General features: G+C 42.8%; 2 protein-coding genes across 4 annotated transcripts in view; one reads left to right on the top strand and one right to left on the bottom strand.

The window, feature by feature from the left end:
* The window catches only part of LOC138952778 (protein unc-79 homolog), a 294903-nt gene that overhangs the window by 226162 nt on the left and 46303 nt on the right, over positions 1–22438 (top strand). For 2 of the 3 annotated variants that reach the window (XM_070324505.1, XM_070324503.1), the window contains 10 exons: positions 9525–9646; positions 10052–10102; positions 10912–10994; positions 11224–11266; positions 17617–17799; positions 18379–18523; positions 18785–18939; positions 19294–19491; positions 19886–20312; positions 20617–20803. In XM_070324505.1, coding sequence (XP_070180606.1) covers positions 9525–9646; positions 10052–10102; positions 10912–10994; positions 11224–11266; positions 17617–17799; positions 18379–18523; positions 18785–18939; positions 19294–19491; positions 19886–20312; positions 20617–20803 — 1594 coding nt within the window. The remainder of the gene's footprint in view (positions 1–9524; positions 9647–10051; positions 10103–10911; positions 10995–11223; positions 11267–17616; positions 17800–18378; positions 18524–18784; positions 18940–19293; positions 19492–19885; positions 20313–20616; positions 20804–22438) is intronic. The other variant, XM_070324504.1, reaches the window with a different exon arrangement.
* LOC138952532 (uncharacterized) lies at positions 767–7817 on the bottom strand. Its single transcript, XM_070324218.1, has 3 exons — positions 7675–7817; positions 5095–7026; positions 767–4638 (listed from the first exon to the last, which is right to left on the bottom strand). The coding sequence occupies exons 2-3, from the start codon at positions 6617–6619 to the stop codon at positions 767–769; spliced, it is 5397 nt and encodes a 1798-aa protein (XP_070180319.1). The 5' UTR covers positions 6620–7026; positions 7675–7817.

Genomic DNA, 22438 nt, shown 5'->3' with positions numbered 1-22438 from the left:
CTTCGTTGGCCTTAAAAGTTATATGAGGAAAGTAGCAAAACATTCTACAAGAATCACATTACCTCGTTGGCCCTTTTGTTATCTGAGGAAAGCAGTGAGGATCAGTCTGTCTTCCTTGACGGCACCGGTTGAACTGAACTAGCAAAACGTGCTAAAAGCTAGCTTGCATTCGGAAGTGCGCGCATCAATACATATATCACAAGTAACCCCAAAAAAGATGTTTTCTGCATCCACATGGTATATGCGACAAAGTTAAGACATGATCAAGTCATCGACTTAAAAACACACTTCCAAGCCTTGCAAGTCTTCAAGTAAAATCAATGAAAGCTGACGAACTATATTTGTGTGCGGCGGACTACCAAAAGCGTCAGGTGAGTTTTTAGTGACGCGGCACAGGCGCCCGACTTACGAACTGCGGCAGCAACACTCCCACCCAAATCATCCATGATGATTTCAAAATCAAGATTAAAAGGTTATGAATGACTTCTGTGAAGCTTCACTGTTTACAGTCTTCTGCTGACACATGTTCAGCCTTTAAAAACATGTGCTAATTTTAAAATAAAATCACGATTAAAAGGTTAATAATCACTTATATGAAGTTTCACTGTTCTCAGTCTTCTACTGATAACACATGTTCAGCTTAGAAAACACTAGTGCTGATTACACCCACACAGTGTGTTAATCTACTGTCAACTCGTTCCAAAACGAACGACAAGCTTGTGAACAGGTTTGTTAAGGTAGGTCCAGGTCACCTCCACAAAGGGAGCTAATCTACCGTCAACGTATCTCTAGCAAGAAGAACGACTAGCTTGTGAGCAGGTCTGTCCAAGTAAGTCCTTTTGTGCAGGGGTTGGCCATGGTTGTTGAGCTCAGATGTCGCCATGAGCAGTCGGACCTTTCTGACAAGCCCATCGTCACTTGGGAAAGTTTCTACAACCTTGGCAACTTTCCAGTCCGCCCTACAGATCCCATCATCTTGCAGTAGGACAATGTCACCAACACAGATATTCCGCTGCGCCTTTTGCCAGGTGTTCCTTGTCTGCAGAGTTTGCAGGTATTCTCTTCTCCATCTGGTCCAGAACAGGTCAGCCAGGAACTGCACTCGTCTCCATCTCTTTTTCAAGTAGAGATCTTCCTTCTCAAACCCTCCTGGTGGTGGGGGCATGATGATGCCAGATTTCATGGTCAGGATATGATTCGGTGTCAGGGGCAGAGGGCCATCTGCTCTTTCCAGGTTTTCAGTGGTCAAGGGCCTGCTGTTGACGATAGCCATCGCCTCATACATGAATGTTCTAAGAGACGTTGTATCTAGGCGAGAGGCTGAGTGATCCAGGATGCCAGTGAGGACATTACGAATGTTGCGAATTTGCCTCTCCCAGACACCACCCATATGACTTGACGATGGCGGGTTTAACTCAAACTCGCAGTCCCGGTCTAGCAGGCTAGATTTGATCATTTCATGGTCCAGCTTACGGAGGTTTTCCTTGAGTTCATGCTTGGCACCCACAAAGTTTGTGCCTTGGTCACAGCGTATCATTCGAACCCTGCCTCTGAGTGCGATGAAGCATCTCAATCCATTTAGGAATGAGTCTGTCGTCAGGTCATCAAGAAGTTCAATGTGTACAGCTCTCATAGCCAGGCACGTGATAATGAGTCCATATCTCTTCACTTCCTTACGCCCTTCCTTTACAATGAAAGGGCCAAAACAGTCTAGTCCACAGTAGGTGAATGGGGGGGAGGGTTCTACTCTCTCCTTCGGGAGGTCTGCCATCCTTTGACCTCTGGCCTTTCCACGATGCCTGATGCAGGTCACACACTGGTTTATGAGTGACGAGGTCACCCTTCTGCATCCGATGATCCAGTATCCGCTTGAGCGGATGTCGTTCAATGTCAGACTTCGACCTTGGTGAGCCGTTTTTTCGTGATGATGCACGGCGATGAGACGTGACAGATGGCTGTTCTTGGGGAGGATTAATGGGTGTTTCACGCCATACAATTCTGAAGTCTTTCTGAGCCTGCCTCCCACCCGTAGGAGGCTGTCATCATCGAGGAACGGGTCAAGGTCTCTGAGGGGGTTTGATTTTGACTTGAGTTCGCAAGCTCCCCCAAACGCTTCCCTCTGGATGACTCGAATGAGATTTCTTTTTGCTATCTGGTTTGCTTCCAAGGCGGAAATCTGTTTGTTCTGTTTGCGTGCGCAGCACTTAACGATGATGGCGACTGCCGCGACTGCCTTCTTGTAGCTAGAGAATCTGCCAATTTTCTCTTCAAAGCTTGTGAACTTTGAATTTTGAGTTGTGAAAACTGTTGTTGAGTTTACTTCAACATCTTGAGGGGAGATCTCAATGTCAATGTCTTCTGCAGTTATCTCCCCTTTCCACAGAAACTCAGGACCAGTGAGCCAGTTTGAAGTTGATATCTCATCTACAGAGAGCCCACGAGAGGCATGGTCTGCTGGGTTTTTAGAAGTGGGAACATAGCTCCACTGCTGAGGCTGGGAAAATTGGCGAATTTGTTCCACTCTGTTTGCAACGTACATGTGGTACCTGGCTGTTTCATTCTTGATGTATCCCAGAACTACCATTGAATCAGTCCAGTAGTGGTGTGTAATGCTGGGATAGCCGAGCTCAGCGTCTAAGACTTTAGCTGTGTTGACTGACAGCACAGCTCCTTGAAGCTCCAAGCGTGGGACTGTCGTCGCCTTCAGAGGTGCGACCCTTGCCTTAGCCATGACCAGGCTGCAGTGCACCTGACCGTCATTGTTTTTAAGTTGCAGGTATGAACACTGGCCATATCCTGACAGTGAGGCGTCAGAGAAGTGGTGCAGCTCAACGTTGGTGGGTGTTCCAAAACTTTCTGGCTGATAGCATCTTGGAATTTTGACATCCTTCAGTCTCTGTATGTCTGTTCTCCACCTTTCCCATAATGGGTGGATTTCTTCCGGAATGGGATGATCCCAACTGAGGTTTTCCTTGCAGATTGACTGAAGAATTTGCTTCCCGACCAGGATGACAGGGGCGATCAGACCCAATGGGTCGTAAACTGCTGCTACAGTGGACAGAATTCCACGGCGTGTCAATGGGTTGTCTTTCAAACTGAGCCTGAAGCAGAAATTGTCTTCTTTCATGCACCACTGCAAGCCCAGGGCTCTTTCAATGGCATTTTCTTGATGATCAGTGTTCAGACTGGCAGGGACAGCACTTCCTCGTTCAGACTCTGGTACACTGTTCATGACTTCTGAATTGTTCGACACTACCTTGTGCAGTCGCAGATTGCCCTTTGCACAAATCAGCCTGGCCTTCTCAAGCAAGTCCTTAGCCTCTTCAACTGAGAATTCTCCCTTCAAACCATCATCAACATAGAAGTCATTTTTGAGAAAGTCAGCAGCCTTCTCTCCAAGATGTTGATGATCGTTGGCCAGGTGCTTCAATGCGAAGTTGGCACATCCAGGTGAGGACGTTGCACCGAACAGGTGAACCTTCATGCGATAGTCAACTGGGGGCTTTGAGAGGTCATTATCCTCCCACCACAGGAAGCGAAGGTAGTCTTGGTGATGCTTTTCCACTCGGAATTGGTGATACATTTTTTCAACATCGCAGGTGAAGGCAATGGGTCCTTCTCTGAATCGGCAAAGGACACCAACCAGTGAGTTGATTTGGTCAGGGCCTTGGAGCAGATGATCATTTATGCAGACTCCTTGATACCGAGCACTACAATCAAAGACCACTCTGACTTTGTCTGGTTTCTTTGGGTGGTACACGCCATGGTGAGGAATGTACCATTGATCAGGAGTGTCAATTTCAGAATCTGGGATTTTCTCCGCATCTCCGCGGTCCAGAATCTCCTTCATGAAGACTGTATAATGCTGGAGGTATTTGGGTTTCTTGAAGAACTGTCTTTTGAGAGCCAGTGCTCGATGCAGTGCTGCTTGTCTGTTGTTTGGTAGCTTTGGTTCCCCATTTTTGAAAGGCAGAGGCATTTCGTAATACCCGTCTGCTCTCTGGTGAATGCCTTCTTCAAGTGTCTTTAGGAATTTTTTGTCTTCCTGGGACATTGACCTTACGTCTGAGCTTTGATCTTTGAAATCTTGTTCCATGAGCTTGATAAGGTCTGTGGCAGTGACCTCCTTAATTTGTGTTTTGTACACATAGGTCACAGATTTTTCAGGACGGCAGATTGAGGGAGGAACTTCTTGCGTGACGACTCTGTGTGAGTGCCCTATTGCATCAAATCTTTCTTTGTTTGCGGTGGTGCCTCCAACAATGCTCCATCCAAGTTCTGTCTCGACTGCGTACGGCTGATTTCCCTCTCCAACAACACAGTTCAGAGGTGCTAGAGCTCTGGGACAATTGTAGCCAATCAAGATTCCAACGGGGCAGTCTTGCCTTGGGGCCAGGCGATCTTTCAACCTGCTCAAATGAGGCCATTTGCTTGCTGTTTCCGGTGACGGAATGTGTTCATAATCCAGAGGTATGTGATCTCTAGAATACATGGCAGGGAGAGAGATTGTTTTTTCAGAGTTGAAGCCTCTCACTTTCAGGTTGGTGTATTTTTGACAGGATATTGTGACGCTACTGTCAGTCATTGTTGTGAGTCTCAGAGTGGCAGGTTCAGATGATGCCTGCAGATCTTCAGCCACTGAGTCGAGAACAAAGGTTGAGTCAGACATGGTATCCAGAAGTGCATATACTAAGAGTTCATGGTCTGGGTTCTGCTCGGTCGACAGGTACACCGGAACGGCCATTGACGTTAGACTGTTTTTTGTCTTAGACAGGACCTTCCTGCATGTGGCGTTCCCTTCTCTGTTGTTTTGTTCTTTCCTCACTGGCTGCTCAACTCCAAAATATTGTCTCTCCTCATGCAAGCTTGTGGGATGTTTCCTTTTACATTTCTTACAGTCACTTCGCTTCACACATTCTTTTGACATGTGTCCCTGTCTTAGGCAGGCAAAACATAAGCCTTCTTTTCTTACGTAGTCCTTTCTTTCTGCCATCTGTTTGTTCATGAAGTCTCTGCATTCGTTCAAAGAATGATTTTGTCTCTTGCAGAACAAACAGCTTGTAGATGGCTTAGGTTCATGTATTTCATTCTGACCTGTACTGAGAACTGTTCTTTGTGAAGTATATGAGTCTCCATGTTTTCTGATCTGCTGCTTCACAGGGGGCTGTACTGGTGAAGGCTCAGAGGACAGAATGGGATCATTCAAAATCTCAGATTCTTCAGAGACAAAACTTGCGAATTCTTGAAAGTTGGGGTATCTTCCTTTGTCTCGTTTGCTTTTTGCAATTTTCCTGTTCCATGTGTGAACCATCCAGTCTGGCAGTTTGGCAGTGATTTTCTTGATCTCTCGCATGTCATCAAGAAACTTCATGTCTTCCACTTCTGCAGCCGCAGCTTGGCACTGCAGTAGAAAATCAGACAGATTGCGCAGGCCTGACTTGTCTTTGTTGTGCACCTTGGGCCAAGCATCCAGCTTAGACCGAAAAGCCTCAGAAATGACATAGGAGTTGCCAAATCTTTGTTCTAGAATGTCTCTGGCTCGCTGATAGGCATCTTTACTCCGCAGCATAAAGAACCCACTGACAGCTTCCTTGGCGGGGCCTCCCAGATAGCGCTTGAGGAAGTGTATTCTTTCTTCAGGTGGAACCCTTTTGTTCTCAATCAAAGATGTAAAAGAGAATGACCAGTCTGGGTACTGCAGGGAGTCTCCTGTGAAGATCGGTGGTTCGGGAATGGGAAGGCGACTTGAAGTTATTGCCCTTGCCAGTGCTTCTACCAAATTTTCATCATGAGTTTCGGGAGTAAAGACTGAAGCATGTGCTCGCAGGTTTTGTTTCGTTGGGTTATTATCAGTTCTCCCAGGCATGGTACGGCTGCTTGTCGACTTGCAGCTTGATCTGCTTGACGTCGAGCTTGAGGTCTGTTCAAGTGCATACAGTCTCGCCTCTTCCATTTTCAGCTGAGTTTCTACCTTCTGAGCTTCATGTTTTCTCTTCAGATTAGCCATTTTTCTTTCGGCGTTTAATCTGCGCATCTTTTCTTCAAATTCCAATTGCTCCAGTTCTTCCTGCCCCTCGTTCTCAATATGCTGTGCCTCTAGCTTCACTCGTAGTGCAGCAGTTTCAGCCGCAGCGGCAACTCTTCTTGACGATGTAGTTGATGTAGTTGAAGCCTTAGATCTTCTGGAGGAATGTGAAGCGTGAGAACGAGTGGAACTGTGCGAATACATGTGTTTGGTGGCAGTGACAATCTTATTCATTGTCGTAACTGACGCGTCTGTCATTTCAGCAAGTGCTGAATCAATGTCTTCTTCACTGGTGTCACTAAGTTCTTTTAGTCTTTCTGCAGTTTCTTTTAGGGAGGTGAGTAGAGACGTCACCTTCATGCGTCTGGCGATCACATCCTCACAATCTACTTCTTCCTTTTGAAGTTCATGGTCTGTCTCTGCCAGAAACGCCTGTAGGTTATCTCGATCAGATCTGAAGTTATCCGTGAGCAGTTTCATTTGATAAGCTTTGCCCTTCTCAGTCATTTTTGCTTCACGACTGGAACGTCTAAGTGCAAGACTCTCCTGTTGATATTGACTACTGTCTACACCAAAATATCGAAGTGTCTGCATCAGTCGAATTCAACGGTCGAGTTTCTGGAACAGTAGAGCTGATCAGGAACAATAAAGTTGACCAGGAACGGTAGAGTTGATCAGGAACAGTAGAGTTGATCAGGAACAGTAGAGTTGACCAGGAGCAGTAGAGTTGACCAGGAACGGTAGAGTTGATCAGGAACAGTAGAGTTGATCAGAAACAGTAGAGTTGATCAGGAACAGTAGAGCTGATCAGGAACAATAAAGTTGACCAGGAACGGTAGAGTTGACCGGTGCCAGGGTCGAAGCTCTGGGTCGATTGGGTGTCCTTCGTCTCAGGTCCGAGTTTTACTGTCACTGCCTTCCTTCCAACGTTAACACTGGCACGCAAGGTTATGTAAATCGCTTTATTCTTCCTTTTGAACATAACCCATGGTGTCGTAAAACTGAAACACAATGATAAAACCAAGTAAGAAATAGCTGATATAAAATCCAGAAAAAGGTCCAATTCAAAACATGACACATGTCATGGAGTTTCAAGTTCATCTCATAAAAACTGACACACAATAGTAAGAAGGACTGAGCATGAAATGGCTAAAAGAATAAGCTAAGAAAGAGTCTAACTCAGAACATGGCACACATTATGCAAATTCCAAGTCTGTATCGTCAACAAATGCAACATCAAGCCCGAGTACAAATCGCTGATGTCAGTATAAGGGAACTATCCCTTCTATATGTCACGGTAATTTAAAGTCATGAGGATGATCTCCATTGCCTCTCTCAAAAGGTATCGCTATCTGTAATTTTCGTTGCTCATACTTGCACTAAAAACAGACCAAACGAACTATGCCTCTGAGTTATGTGTCAGATAGAGTCCAGCCAAGAAGACCTGGCACATATATCACGTGAAGCCCATACCATGAACGAGCTCGTAAAAATATTACGAAAATATCATGCAACTTAGTTCGCGTGTCCTGCAGGCGTTACAACCACAATTGAGAGAGCAGTAAAAATATTCTACAAGACTACATACTTCGTTGGCCTTAAAAGTTATATGAGGAAAGTAGCAAAACATTCTACAAGAATCACATTACCTCGTTGGCCCTTTTGTTATCTGAGGAAAGCAGTGAGGATCAGTCTGTCTTCCTTGACGGCACCGGTTGAACTGAACTAGCAAAACGTGCTAAAAGCTAGCTTGCATTCGGAAGTGCGCGCATCAATACATATATCACAAGTAACCCCAAGTTTTCTGCATCCACATGGTATATGCGACAAAGTTAAGACATGATCAAGTCATCGACTTAAAAACACACTTCCAAGCCTTGCAAGTCTTCAAGTAAAATCAATGAAAGCTGACGAACTATATTTGTGTGCGGCGGACTACCAAAAGCGTCAGGTGAGTTTTTAGTGACGCGGCACAGGCGCCCGACTTACGAACTGCGGCAGCAACAGTACGATATCCTTATTTGGCAAATGCCAAGGGCAAAAGTCCTCTCAAATACCATGCATTTCGTGCGTTTAACAAAACATCGTGGACAGCGCTCTAATACACTGTGTCAAACTGTTGCTGTGATTGTGTGGGTGTGGCTGTCAGCATAGTGACATGAATTTGATTGGTCGATATTTATAGTTAAAACACATGCTCTCTCCACATGGAAATCAAAACATTGGAAGTGTTATACTGTACTTCTCAAAAATAAAAACTTTTTTTACATTTATTTTTATTTTGTTAAAAAAATTTCCCCATGCTTCATTCATCATCTGACATAACTTTTTAGCGAAATCTAACCATAAGATTATTGAAAAAAAAGCAGAAATGTAGACGACCTTTAAGCCTTGAATTTTGCTTCAACAACATTTTGTGTGAAACTACAGAATAAAAGTCTCTGGCAGTTGGTAAACAAACAAGAATTTCGGGCTGCTGATTTATACATCCCTTTAACAGAAGAATTAATGCCAAAATACACTTTTTGCTTAAAAACAAAAGAAAATATTTACTTTGTAATATTTTTTAAAACATGAAGCAAGCTGAGTGTTATGTTTCTGAATAATATTTGCTGCCACCATGTCTCATTCTTGTGCCAAGATGGTAAGAATATTTGCAAATAGGGCCACTCAGAGAGTCAGACACAATAATCGCTCTATAAGCAGGCCCCTCCATATGATATTGAAAAAGCCTCCATTAAGGTCCCGGCTAGCTGTGATGTTGTTCGGAAACTTACGCCAAGATCGCAGCTACCTGCGAGGCTCGCGTCAAGGTCGCAGCTACCCGCGATGTTGTTGCGAGGTTCGCGCCAATTGTCGCAGCTAACTTTGATGTTGTTGTGAGGCTCGCGCCAAGGTTGCAGCTACCTGCGATGTTGTTGCGAGGCTCGCGCCAAGGTCGCAGCTACCCGCGATGTTGGCGCGAGCCTCGCACCATGGTCGCAGCTAGCCGCGCTCTTGTCGCGAGCCTCGCGCCAGGGTCACAGCTAGCCGCGATGTTGTCGCGAGGCTCGCGCCAAGGTCGCGGCTAGCCGCGATGTTGTTGCGAGGCTCGCGCCAACATCGCGGCTAGCCGTGACCAGCTGCGACTAGTTGCTGCGATGTGTTTAGATCGCTGCGACCTCGCAACGAGGTCGCAGCGAGGTCGCAGCGACTTTTCTTTTCTGTAAGGGTAGGCATCTTACATCTGTACATGAAATGCAATGCCTGATCTCTGGGCGAGAAGGCTTTTTCATTGTGAGCGACCCTCTTTTTGTCCACTGGTCTGTTCACATAGCCACAAAGTACCCCCCTAGTAAAACACTGCAACTTACAATAAACAGTTGGGTGCCTTCATTGTAACAAAGACAAGCATGATCAGATATGGAAAGTTGTGGCAGCCAATGCAGTGAGACATTCACAAGATTTTCTGTCTGACGCTTACTGCTTGTTATTGTGCAACAGTGTGTGTATGATGCAGGGGGTCAACTGCGTGAGTTCACAGATGAAGAGAGCAACTTTGCCGCACTGCTGCAGAGAGCCATGGATCTGGAGGGTGTGGACAGAGACGTTGTGTACCAGCTGGTGGCCCTTCTCATCAAGGTCACCCTCTTGACATCACATCTACAAGCTTTAACACATCACTCAGTGTGGAAGAGTTTGTTAACCATGAAGACAAAACAGATTGTGAGAGAAATACTGGATCAACTAATTAAAGCAAAGGAAGAATGGAGAACACAAGACAAAAGCGAGCATAAAGCACGATATAGAGTTAAAGACATATGAAATAAATGATTCGTCTTTAGTGTTGCTTTCAGTTATGTGAGAGTTATTAAGTCCTCATCATCCATTTCAACGATGATGAAGACAGGCTTTTAGATTACTGAAAGGACAGTTTTTGTGGTGACACTAAATGAGGAGTCTAAGGTGAGTGGTTGAGCAACTGTTGTGAGCTGTTGAGCAACTGTTGTGAGCTGTTGAGTCACTGTTACCTTGTTCATATTGCAGTTCATGGTAGGAAGCGAAGAACATGCCCAGGAAGAAGATGCTAAATCACAGGTTGGTAACTTTTTTTTCCTGTTGTTGGAACAAGTAATGTTTTGGGGTTAGTTTGTTTAATGTGTTCCATGCATTATGTGCTTGAACCTGTTAAAAAAAAATCAGACAAAAAGAACTGAAGAGAAAAGACTAGAACTAGACGAAAACCTGATTCCTTCTTTGAGTGCCTTCGTTTCCTGTTAAACAAATATTCTGATTACTTGAGAAGACTTATTTGAGAAGACTGTTGATATCATGAGGTTCCTGTCTGTCTCATTCTGTTCCCTTGCCTCTCTTGGAATAGGCAAACAAGCGAATATGTGAGCGCCTCTGGGAGTTTCAGAAATCTATTACTTTTTAGTTGAAGCAAACTGCAAAGGTAAAAAGTACTATCTTGTAGTGGTTTTCATTATTCCTTAGCTGTGTATAATTTGAAAAAATCCAAAAACAAAGAGACTGCCAACGTTCCAAAATTCAGTATCAAAAAACAAGAAGGGTAGGTTGTTGGAACGTTTGTTATTGACAAAACAATACATTCACAAACATTTCGGCCCAACGGTCTTTTAAGTGAACAGACAAACAAATATTCACACAAAACTTATCTTGATAGAATCAGTAAACGTCCACTCGTCAGGAAGCCGAGCGCATGAAATGTTTTTCTTTTGAAATAAAAACATTAAAATGATAAGTTTTGTGTGAATATTTGTTTGTCTGTTCACTTAAAAGACCGTTGGGTCGAAATATCTGTAAATGTATTGTTTTGTCAATAACAAACATTCCAACAACCTACCTTTCTTGTTTTTTGATTGTGTATAATTTGATTATTGCAGAATATCGTGCTACGCCATTTGAATGTTCTGCTGGGATACAATCAGACGGAGAAGTCCTTCAGTGTTCCACCATTCAAGTTAAGGTATGGGAACGTTTGTTTTTTGTGTTTGCATGAGATTGTAATCTTATCCTGTCTCTATTCTAATACATGTAACATTTTTATTTCATTATATGTTTAATTGGAGAGGGTGCAGAAATTCAAGGATGTAAAACCCGGATGGATGAATCATCATCACAAACAAAAATCTTTTATGTTTGCTTTGAAAATGATGTGTCAGTCCCTCTAACATTAATAACATTATTTTTTCCAGGTCATCTGCTGTGTTCAACGCATTTCTGAGTGGGGTTCCTTTTGTAAGTATTACTCAAAAGAGAAAACAGTTCAGCAGCAGCTATAAGCCACAACTCATTTTTCACATAAAAAGGAAACAAGTGTTGTTGTTGCTGTTTCTACTTTAGTTTTGATAATCAAACAACAAGAAAGGTTAGTTATTTGAATGTTTAATCATAGACAAAATGAAATATTCACAGTTATGTTGGTCTTTGAAGTGTAGGCATAATAGTCAGTCGGCTAAGGACCGTTTTGGTTACTTTTAGGCGTCACGTTAGCAAACACATTTTTCTGATAGATTTTAACACCACAACACTAAATCTAAAGTCGTGGGGTAATATTCCAAACCACCAGTGAGAAAAACGTTGGTTTGTGTGTATGTTTTCCTTCTTTGGCGTTACTATTCTCGTTTAGAGGGTTGGGTTCATAAAACGGACATAAAACTTAAACCGCTTGACAGAAATTCTATTACTGTAAATCATTCGAAAGGGAAGGCATTCATGTACATGTTTGTGCCACTTAAAATGACGTCATTATTTGTTTGTGCATGTAGTTTTGACGTAATTCAGTAGGCTAACAAAAATCCTAATGAGGCAAGTAATAGGCTTTGGTTTTCAGTGTAAAACATTTGAACAGTTCCAATAAATGAAACATACACATGTTAAATTTAAAAGAATAAGTAAGGCAAATTAAAAAGAGCATCTTAATATCATTTGCAGGTTTAAACCTTTTGATTGTGAGTAGTTTCAACGCCGTATATTCGGCTATACTGATAGCGCGCTCACGCCAGGTGTAAACAAAGCGTTGTCACCAACTTCACGGAAAGTGTCCCCCATTCAAAACAAAATGTGTCTCTTTGAAACCACGTACAGCTTAAATTCATAATTGTGGGAATGAGTAAGGTTTGTATTTAGTACATGTTTGTTTTTCAACGAGAAATATACACGTTAACGAACATACGAACCGATTTGCTGTTGATCTGTCCTCACTCAAGCATGTTCGCCCAGTTTCATCCCATCTTACACGCCCAGACCTGTCAACCCCCTCCAAGGCCAACCTGTATTTATATGACTAGAAACTGTATTCAAGGTAACATTATCCCTTACACACCAACTTTTTTTTTTTTTAAATACAAAAACCAGCTTCAGGCCTGTTTACCCCCCAGAATCGCTCTCATGAATGAACTTGATTTTAAACAAGTTTCAGGATGGAAAATAACCATGTTTAAAAAATGTCTGACAAATTAATAAAAATAAATAAAAATAACACAGTTGCCTCCCTTGTCCTGTAAATGTAAATTATCAATAATTATTGACTCAAAACTTCAATTTAAATGAAAAAACAGTTTTCAGTAAGTTCCAATTGGTAACTTAATTTCAAATGGCTCACTCTGGTGAAAAGGAAGGAGGTTTGGAAAATAGCATAGGCACTGTCAGGTCTATTTTTAGTACTCATTTGCATAATCTCATACTGCTTTTCAATTCATCATTTCTGGAGTTAAATTCTCAAATGATGGTTGAATCATAGATTGAATTAAAAGAGAAACAAGTAACTAGTAAGTTTGTTCCACATTCTAATTTTCAAAAGGACTCCATGTATCTAACTCAAAATAAAACTTGTCAGAGATCATGCAGATATCTGAAACCGGGAAGGTCACTGAAGCCATATTTAAGCAGTAGATCACGACAACGTTCCCTAAACGCACCCTACACTTACTTGTGTCTGTGTCTCTTTGATTCAGTTGACATGCCTGAGTATGTGTGTTAATCGTCACTTGCATCTTGTAAGGTAATTGTTGTCAAGATCACAGCATTGACATGAATTTCCGGTACAATTTGGTTTGCCCGTACTGCTAGGCTGTGTAAGCCGTACACACCTAAATTTTGATAAATCCCGTACACAATACGGGAAAACCGTACAGGTTGACAGGTCAATAAATAGCCTGACAAGCCAAACTATTATGTTCATTGATGTGTCCTGCGTTGATATGTGAAATATCAACATTCAAAACAGTCTGTATTGTGCAAACATTCAAAAAGAGATGAAGCAGTCAAAATTGTGTGGTGGCGCACCGCCGCAATGTCTGAATCGGGAAATTTTTTTTACTCCGCGCGTTGAAAACCATACAGCATCAACACATCCTAGCCAACAATCGCTTGGCGGTACGGCAGCGTACGCTCGGTATAGCCTTGAATATACGGGGTGGTTCAAGGTAGAATCTGTTGGCAAACGTTATATTCCTTTCTCTCTGTCTTTGTTATATTTACTCTTTTTTTTTTAGGGTTGTATTTGTTGGACGCACAAAACTCGATTTGTTATACCTATACCTTCTTTATGTATATACGCTTACCGCATGGGAACACCCCAAGTGCTCTCCACAGAGAGCGAGCATTTGTCAAACAATATATTTCGCATGGACATACAGGTATAGATTGGAAGCCTTGTTATCACGTTATAATTAATTAACTCTTTTTTTCTTCTTCTTTTTTTTTTAATCTAGAAAATAAAAGTTATGGACAGCTTGTAAGACAAACATTGTTACAACACAAAATAATTCTTTTACCGTCAAGAAAAAGTCAGACAATTCAAACCTGTGATAGTAGGGAGCCTGGTTGTAGAGCGTTTGGGTCGCGGAATTAAAGGTTTTTGTTACACACACTCAAACACACACACACACACACACATACACACACACACACACACACACACACACACAACAAACACACACATGTACGCACGCAGGCACACACAAAGACACATACACAAAAATAAACACACAGACAGACAAAATGACAGACATACACACAGGAAGACAAACCGACACAGAAACACGCACTTACGCACTTACGCACGCAAACAAAGACGTAGAGATGCTTATAGAGAAACACTTACGCAACCAAAAAAAACACGTACACAAACACACAGAGAGACAGACTTTGTTCTTGGTAGAGAAATGCATTTCTTTCTGTATCGCTTTCTCTTTAAGTGTCGCTACCTCGCAGAGTGAGAGAGAGAGAGAGAGACAGACAGACAGAGACAGAGAGAGACAGAGACAGAGACATAGACAGACAGACAGACTGATAGACAGACAGAGGGAGAGACAGGCAGACGAACACAGACAGACTTTAACAGTGGTTCACTATTGTACATGCAATTAATTTTGTTAAACCACACGTTACGTTCACCACTGCGTGTTTTCTGTATTGCTTTTCTCTTTCAGTGCAGCTACCTCGCAGAGAGAGAGACAGAGACAGAGACAGAGAGAGACAGACAGAGAGAGAGACAGAGAAAGACAGAGACTGAGAGACAGAGAGAGAGACAGAGAGAGACAGACAGACAGACAGAGACAGACTGATAGACAGAGGGAGAGAGATACAGACGAACACACAGACAGACAGAGACAAACACACAAACAGAGACACACAGACAGACTTAAACATAGTAGGTTCACTATTGTTTGTGCAAGTTATTTTGTTAAACCACACGTTACGTTCACCACTGTGTGTGTAACCATGTAAAAAGTTACCATTTCTTTATATGTGTTTACTTGCATTGTAATCCTGGGGGGGGGGGGGGGGGGGGGGGTATAAATTTACGTAACGCGCAATACATGCCTTTTAACTGACTAAAATTGGAATTTTCATTTGAAGACTAGCATAGCAGTGTGACACGTGGTTCATTCGTTATTACCTTATTACAAAAAGAAAAGGAGAACGGCACTGACGCAACCGGAAATAGAATTTATCAATGAGATGCTACTATCAATTTAGGAATCGATGCGATGTAAATTATCCTGAAACTGTCGTATGATCACGACATCGTTTAGCATTTAGGATCAAATGGTGCCAATGTGTCCACAATGCACTAATCACAGACAACAGTTATACGCTTTACGTACATGTAACTCTCCAATTGACATTTTCTGCCACTTGAAACAAATGACTTCCGAAGGAAAATTAACTCCAATATATAAATATTATGCATGAATTTTGATATTTACTTGCACTTTTTGAAAATAAAGCTTTTTCTACGATAAGGTGTTTACCCCCTAAATGTATAAGTCATCTGCTAGAAAAACCGGAAGTATCGTGTTCTAAGCATAATGTATATGTTTAAAAAGATAATTGTGTTAATGTAGAGCATCCTGTCGATGTATATGTTTAGGTTTTGAATACTTTAGGGGAAAAGCATAGCCAATATTCATTCATCTTCAACTAACACCCCTAATCTCAGGGCACATTTTGTTAGTGGAGGTAGGGTTTCAATCAGTCAAAAATCACTTTCATTCAATATTTTCTGCCATTTCAAATGCATACACGTAATTGCAAAATGTCTTGAGTTTTAAGATGCTTTAACTGACTATACCAAGAAAACCTGCACTTTTTGCAGAATGAGTTTTTTTGTCCATGATTTATGTTAAAAATGTCAATTCTTACGGCAAAAAATGATAACGGTTGCCTCACCAGAGGGCACGCACCTACGACGAGAATCGTGTCTGCCAATCGAAATGCATATATTTTGAAATAAGGGGAATCATAACATATTTCACTGTAAAGTGTCTCTCTCTAATACCTTTTGGGTTCATGGTGTATTTGGTTAAGTGAATTGCAGATAAGGCTTTCTGAAAATGACAGCTATTCATATATTTTATTAAAACTGAAACTGGTGGAGTGAAAAACAGACATGTTCTGAAGCGTGTTATCTTTTAAAGAAAACCCGTTTTCATCGCTAACAATGACCTAATTTACAAATACATTTCGGTCGGTCATAGTCGCGTTTTTTTAGAGAGGTAGTGTACAAAATGTCGTTTTGTACGTTTCAATTACATGTCCCTTATTTCAGTCATCTATATATACGACTTGTGTCTGTGTGTCTGTTCGGGATGCACGGCCAAAGTTCTCGATGGATCTGCTTCAAATTTGGTGGGCATATTCAGCTAGACCCCGGACACAACCTGGTCGATGAGAATTTTCAACACGTGCTCTCAGCGCGCAGCGCTGAACCGATTTTGGTTTTTCTGTTCATTTCACCATTCCCAGTAACTCTTCCTTATCTTCTCCAGTGTTTTGCGTTTATCTCCCTTCCTTCGTGTGGCGTCAATCCATATTCCCGTTACTACGTTACTATTTTTAGAAGGTCACTGCACGTTACTATTTTTAGAAGGTCTCCAGTGTTTTGCGCGTTTATCTCCTTTCCTTCGTGCGCTGATAAAGCCGGCGTACACCCGGCAAAGCCAGGTCCCAGGCGCAGCCTGGTATTCGGCTCTACTTCTTCCCGGCGAAGCCGGTACCCGGCGAAGCGGGTAATCATCTAGTATATCAATCAATAAGTAAATGCGCATACTTTTATTAAACGTTACTTTCACTTTAAGATCGCTTCTAACACTTAGTATAATTTCTGACAAATGCACGCTATGTAATAATTTGATAACATTATTGACGTCATGTGGTAAAACCGGAAAGTTGAATTATTTTGCGATAGCAAAATCCTTTTACAATGATCACTTTCCTTTTATAACGAGGTGATCTTTAATGTTATGGGTAAAAATCTAACAGATTGAACCAAATTATCCTTTTTCAAGCCTGTGTATGTGTAAACTCTTTTTCACTTCGACTCGGTTCGGTTTTCGGAGTTGATTCAGAATCATCCATTATGTAATGTATATGACTGTTGTTTTCCTCGGTAAATTAACAATTGTTGATGTTAAATAATTCTAGCTGTGAGAATAAACAATTTTCAAGATGTTTCTGATTGCGGTTTTAACCAGGCGTTCGGTTAGCTATACATATCGATTAAGAAAATGGCATTTCCTGTTTTGTCGTCCGCATGTTATACAGATGTTGTTAAAAATAAAACTGTGTATACGAATTAGGCATTTTACTTGCTGTCTGATGGCAACAATCTTTAGCTTTCGTTTAAGGTATAATTTGCTTATATCCGTATGCAGTCAAGCGGTACATGACGTTTTTTTGTAACCTTCCCCCTGCGTCATGGCTGCATTTTTGCAGAATATGGGTTATGTTACGAAAACGCTTCTCATTCTTCGGTGGTTGGGTTTAGCCATTTGTCGTTTTACCGAACTGTGGCTGCAAATAAAACGAACTTTCCAAAAAACATAATATCTAATGTGACCACCCAAAGTAACCCTCCCACTATAGCCAGCCAGGTGACTATAAACAAATGATAGTGAGACAATCAGCAGAAAAAGAACTTGGCTCAATTTAGTGGCCTCAAGATGGCGATAGAGAATGTGTAGTTTTGGTAGTCATGGTGTCTTGGTGATATCCCATTTTCTAGTTTGATGTGTGCATTTTCAAAATGAAGTTATTTCAGCGAGTCTTGTATTTTACCCAAACCTGTGGTGCTGTGCCAGGTCCTTGATAGAAACTTCAAGCTGGGCAACACCATCCTGCCCATCACTCTGCTGTTGCTGCAGTACTGCCCCTCCCCGCAACGCTATGCCTCCGACTACCAGCCTCCCAACTACACGCTGTGGTACCTGGAGCCTCACACGCGCCTGTCATGGCTCAGGTCACTCCTCGTCATTCTCTACAAGGTCAGCACAGCTTGGCTCAACATGCAACACCGTGAAGCATGGTCTGTCATTAACAGGGGTTGATCAAGGAATTACCCTGCCACGTCACTTATAGGTGGCAGGGGATTTGGCCCACAAAAAATAAGAAGGACGAGACTTTCACTTAGTATCTGATCGGCCATCTGTGATTTTACAAGATCATGTGTAGTCACTGCTTGACATGGACAATCGTCTTTGTAGCAGGTGGTGTAGATAGATCCAAAAGGCACAGACTGTCATACGGCTGTCCGTGTGGTTGTGGTGTTTACACTCGAAACCGAAATCTGTAGTGACAATAGAACCAGAGGAATACAACTGGCAGCCTATGTTTCACTGCAGGTAACTGCATGACTTCAGTTATGTGTTGTTATGCTCTCGGCTTGAAGTAATTGCAGTATCAGTATCTGTCATGTGTCATGTGATGGTTGTTTATGGTGGGTGCAGTACCAGATCAGCTTGTCAATATTGTCAGTCATGTGGTGTTGATGGTGGTTGCAGAATCAGAACAGCTTGCCGTCAGAATCGGTCATCAGTCATGATCATTGTTTTTGGTGATTGCAGTACCAGATCAGCACGTCACCTGTGTCGGCCATCATCCAGACGCTGGTACAGCTGGTGATCAACACAGTGGAGGCTCAGCATCACCGCTGCAGGAAGACTGAGGATGGTTTCCCCCTGCCAACACCCACACCGCACAGGAGTAAAGGTGGGCCTACCATTCACACAGATGCACTTGCAGGCATACACACACACGTGTGCACATATGCGCACACATGGACACACACACGCATGTACACAAACACTCATGGACACAACAGACATATGCAAAACACACGCACGCACACACACACACACACACACACATGTTTTCTGCTGTCCATGCAGCCAGTATGAATTAAGTTGTGTTGCACTTTCTCGTGCTGATGACAGCATCATAAAATATCTGCACTCTTTGTTTTCTGCTCAGCGGACTTGAGCAAAATGTCGATCAGCGACCTTGAGAACATCCAGGAGACGGACACGCCGCCTCAGAGCCCCTCCAGCTCCAAGCAGGAGGCAGAAGACACAGCAACAGTGCACGTCAGGTCACCTCCCTCCGCCAGTGCGGTGCGCTACATCAAGGTGGGCTGCAACACTGTTGCACATGGGTGTTTATCAGAAAGTAATCACGGATGAAGAGGATTGAGATCGAAGATGTTCAAGTGTGACATAATGACGGTAAAGAGACTGTTCTTCTAAAGTGGGATATGCTTCAGTGCCAGCAATATTCTTCAGGAAAATAGAGATTCATGATGACTGAGGTACAATGCTGCTTCATATTTGAAGTATCTTTTGAGGACAGAGTAGGTTTTAACAGCTGCAACTCTAGATGGACCGTTTGTGCATATCTGAGAGTAGGCTGAAATCTTGTGTTAAATTGTCAAAACTTAGTTTTGAAAAGAAGAAAATTGAGGAATGATGTGTTTGTTCCTCCAGGGCCAGACTGATGGTGCAGAAAGCAGTGAAGGAATGATGTCAGATGCAGAGTGCACACCAACACTTCCTGGTGCGAAGAAAGACGGTGTGCGTCGTGTGTCCAAGGGCAGACAGCCACGTAGAATCATTGAGTACTCTGAGCCTGACTCTGCTGATGATGATCCCAGATCTGGACGCAAGGGCTCCAAGAAAACAGAGGTGATCTTGGAAAACCAATGGGCACAAGCATTATTGTGTGTTATAAAGAAGGGCATTTGCTGAAGTAGTAAAGTATATTGTAAGGTATGTTATTTCAGATGCGTTGAACACAGGTTACTAGGCTAAGATCAGTTTTGTTACAAAATGAGTTCAAAATGGCCTGGATCACTTTGCTTCTCAAAACAGACTTGCCTGTGCTTATCCCTTTTATCATGTGTCTATCATGTTTTATGTGGAAGTTGTCAGAGGAACAGGTTCCTGTGACTCTTGCCTGAAAACGCAAAACCGGAAAAAATCCTTTATTGGACAATGTGTTCACATTTCTGTCTTAAATTTACATAGTTTGTGACTTTGTAAATGTGGGAAGAACTGGTTGTCATGGTTTGTCTGTCAGAAGAAAGGACCAGTGCGACTGCAGTCACCCAAAGAAGAATCCTCTGTGCACCTGACTCAAGAGGAGGCTACAGAGGCTTCTGCAGAACTATCACCCAAGTCAGCAGCAGTGGAGAGGAAAATGGTTCAGCAGCTGCACGAGTTTTCACAGTCAGCCACTGACTCCACAGACACAAAGTCACAGAAACTGTCGGAGGAGTCACAGAAACTGTCGGAGGCAGGTAGCAGTCGAGGTGCCAGCAGCACCACTGAAGCGTCAAGCCAGAGTGCTCGAGCTGACGGCACGACCTCTGACCTTAGCCGTGAGGCTGCCTCTGAAGGAGAGAGCACGGAGGAGAGTGAAAAGACACCGACTTCAGATGGAGAATCAGATCGTCACCATGGCGCCACAGATTCGGGAGGTGATGCCACACAGGAGGAAAGCAAAGGTAGATTAGCATAGTGCAATTTTTTAGGATTTGTGTGCTTGTTAACCAAAATTATCTAGTGTGAAAGTGTAGGAGGTGGGGCTTTTTTTCACAGCACCCTTTCTTAGACTTAGCTGCGTGTTTGTTTAGTTATTTTGTTTACTACAGTTTCATAATATCTGTCAGTGGTGTGTGAAGGCCTTCATAATTATGTCATGGCATGCTCATGGATCTTTTGCAAGGCAAGAGAAAAATGTGAACATGTTTTTGTAACATGGCAGTGAAGTGCAGCTAGTGCTGATCTATTGTTTGGCTTGTATTACAGATGAAGGCATTGCCTCGGAGAGTCGCTCTAGCATGCTTCCAAAGCCGCATTTCCGACAGCGCAAGGAGCGTAAGACAGGCCTGACCACTATCGAGTTGCAGAGACGATTCCCAGACCTGTACGAGACTGCCACCAAAACTCAGGAAGAAGGCACATCTACTGGTAGCTCCACTGCAAAACCACCAGGGTTGGTTGCACTCTGTAATCACATTCACTGCCATTGTGCTACTTTATTTGTTTTTAGTCTTCAGTGGTACCTGTGATGTGAGGCCCCTCTAATGAGAGGGCACCTCCCGTTAAGGAACACCTTCTGTTGTCCCTCTCTGTGTTAACAAACTAAATATACCTGTCATGAAAGGACACTTATCCCATGACCTGCCTCTTTGTCTCTGTTAGCTGAGGAGGTGATTATTCTGAATTATCCATCGCAACCATATGGATTACCCATCACAACCGAGTTTCGATCTCAACTGTCATTGGTCATTGTCTTTGATTTCAGAGTACAATTGAATAATTTATAGAGGTCATCTGCATATTCAGAGTTTACAGATGGACTACTTTTTTCAACATACGACTGAAATACTTTATGGTGTCAAAGTCAATATCACGTATAGGTACAGGCCTACATGTGTCAATATTGAGAAAATAAAGAATACTTTATACGATACGCACATTCTGCATGGATTTAAAGAGCGGAGTCGAGATATTTCGCTGGCTGAAGCGACTGCATGGTCAAAGGCATGTTCAACGAGTATCGCGAGTGGGATCAAGGGACGATACTCCCTAATTTTTACACAGACAGCCATCTACACAGAACCGTGAGAGAGAGAGAGAGAGAGAGAGAGAGAGAGAGAGAGAGAGAGAGAGAGAGAGGAGAGAGAGAGAGAGAGAGAGAGAGAGAGAGAGAGAGAGAGAGAGAGAGAGAGAGCAATCAAAACACCCCAGTCACCTGGTAGTTCGAAAACTCAATCTGAAACTGACATCGATTGTCGAAGGCATGCCTGCGGTGCATAACTCTGGAAAAGTTGTCGTAGCTGGGAACCCGTTCAGATCCATTCCAACGCCAAAAACATTATCAGAAGAGTCACCATGAAGTCAAATCAAACGTTAGGTTTTCTCATTTGGTTATTTGCTTTGGCTTTAAGTGTATTGCTTCGATTGATAGCTGAATCTGCTTGCAACCGTGCTGTTCAAGACTGTTCGAACTGTCGTCTGCTAGACGGGCTTGTGTGAATCCGAGTCGAGTAAACTGCGGGGTTCAGCGACAAATGAGTGAAATGAGGGAGTGGCATCAAAATGAAAAGAAGAAGACGAAAAGAAGTTGGAGATACAGTTAAGATATATGGGGAAGAGAAGAGGATGTGAGGTGTTAGATGTTGCCAACCTTAGGTGTTCAAACTCAAGACCGGGACAAAGTAGAAAGCGAGTGTACCGCGACTGACTCTCAGTGCCGACATACAACTTCGAAGCTTTATTGCTAAACGTCTACAACAGGCGAAGTATTGAAGCTTTAGCTCACCTAAACCCGGCGACTGAATATGTAAGTGATCCACGTGTGAAAACCGAAACAGAACAGCGTGATGACAACCAACATGTCTATCCCCGACTGACAAACAGTAACACTGCATGCGAACTGACTTGGGTCAACGATCAAACCAGCACGGCCCGAACTGAATTTGTTGCGCTGCCATTATCGTGCGCAATTCTGGTAAAAATATAAACCCGGTATGCCGAATTGAGTATAACGAAAGCCGATGTCAAATATACACAGGGATATTTTAAAATGACTTTCAAAATGTAAAAGCAGATAGCAGACCTTTTT

Source organism: Littorina saxatilis, linkage group LG17 (assembly GCF_037325665.1).
Source record: "Littorina saxatilis isolate snail1 linkage group LG17, US_GU_Lsax_2.0, whole genome shotgun sequence".
Lineage (NCBI taxonomy): Eukaryota > Metazoa > Mollusca > Gastropoda > Littorinimorpha > Littorinidae > Littorina > Littorina saxatilis.
The sequence above is the reverse complement of the archived record's forward strand: the minus strand, read 5'-3'. Positions and strand labels throughout refer to the sequence as shown.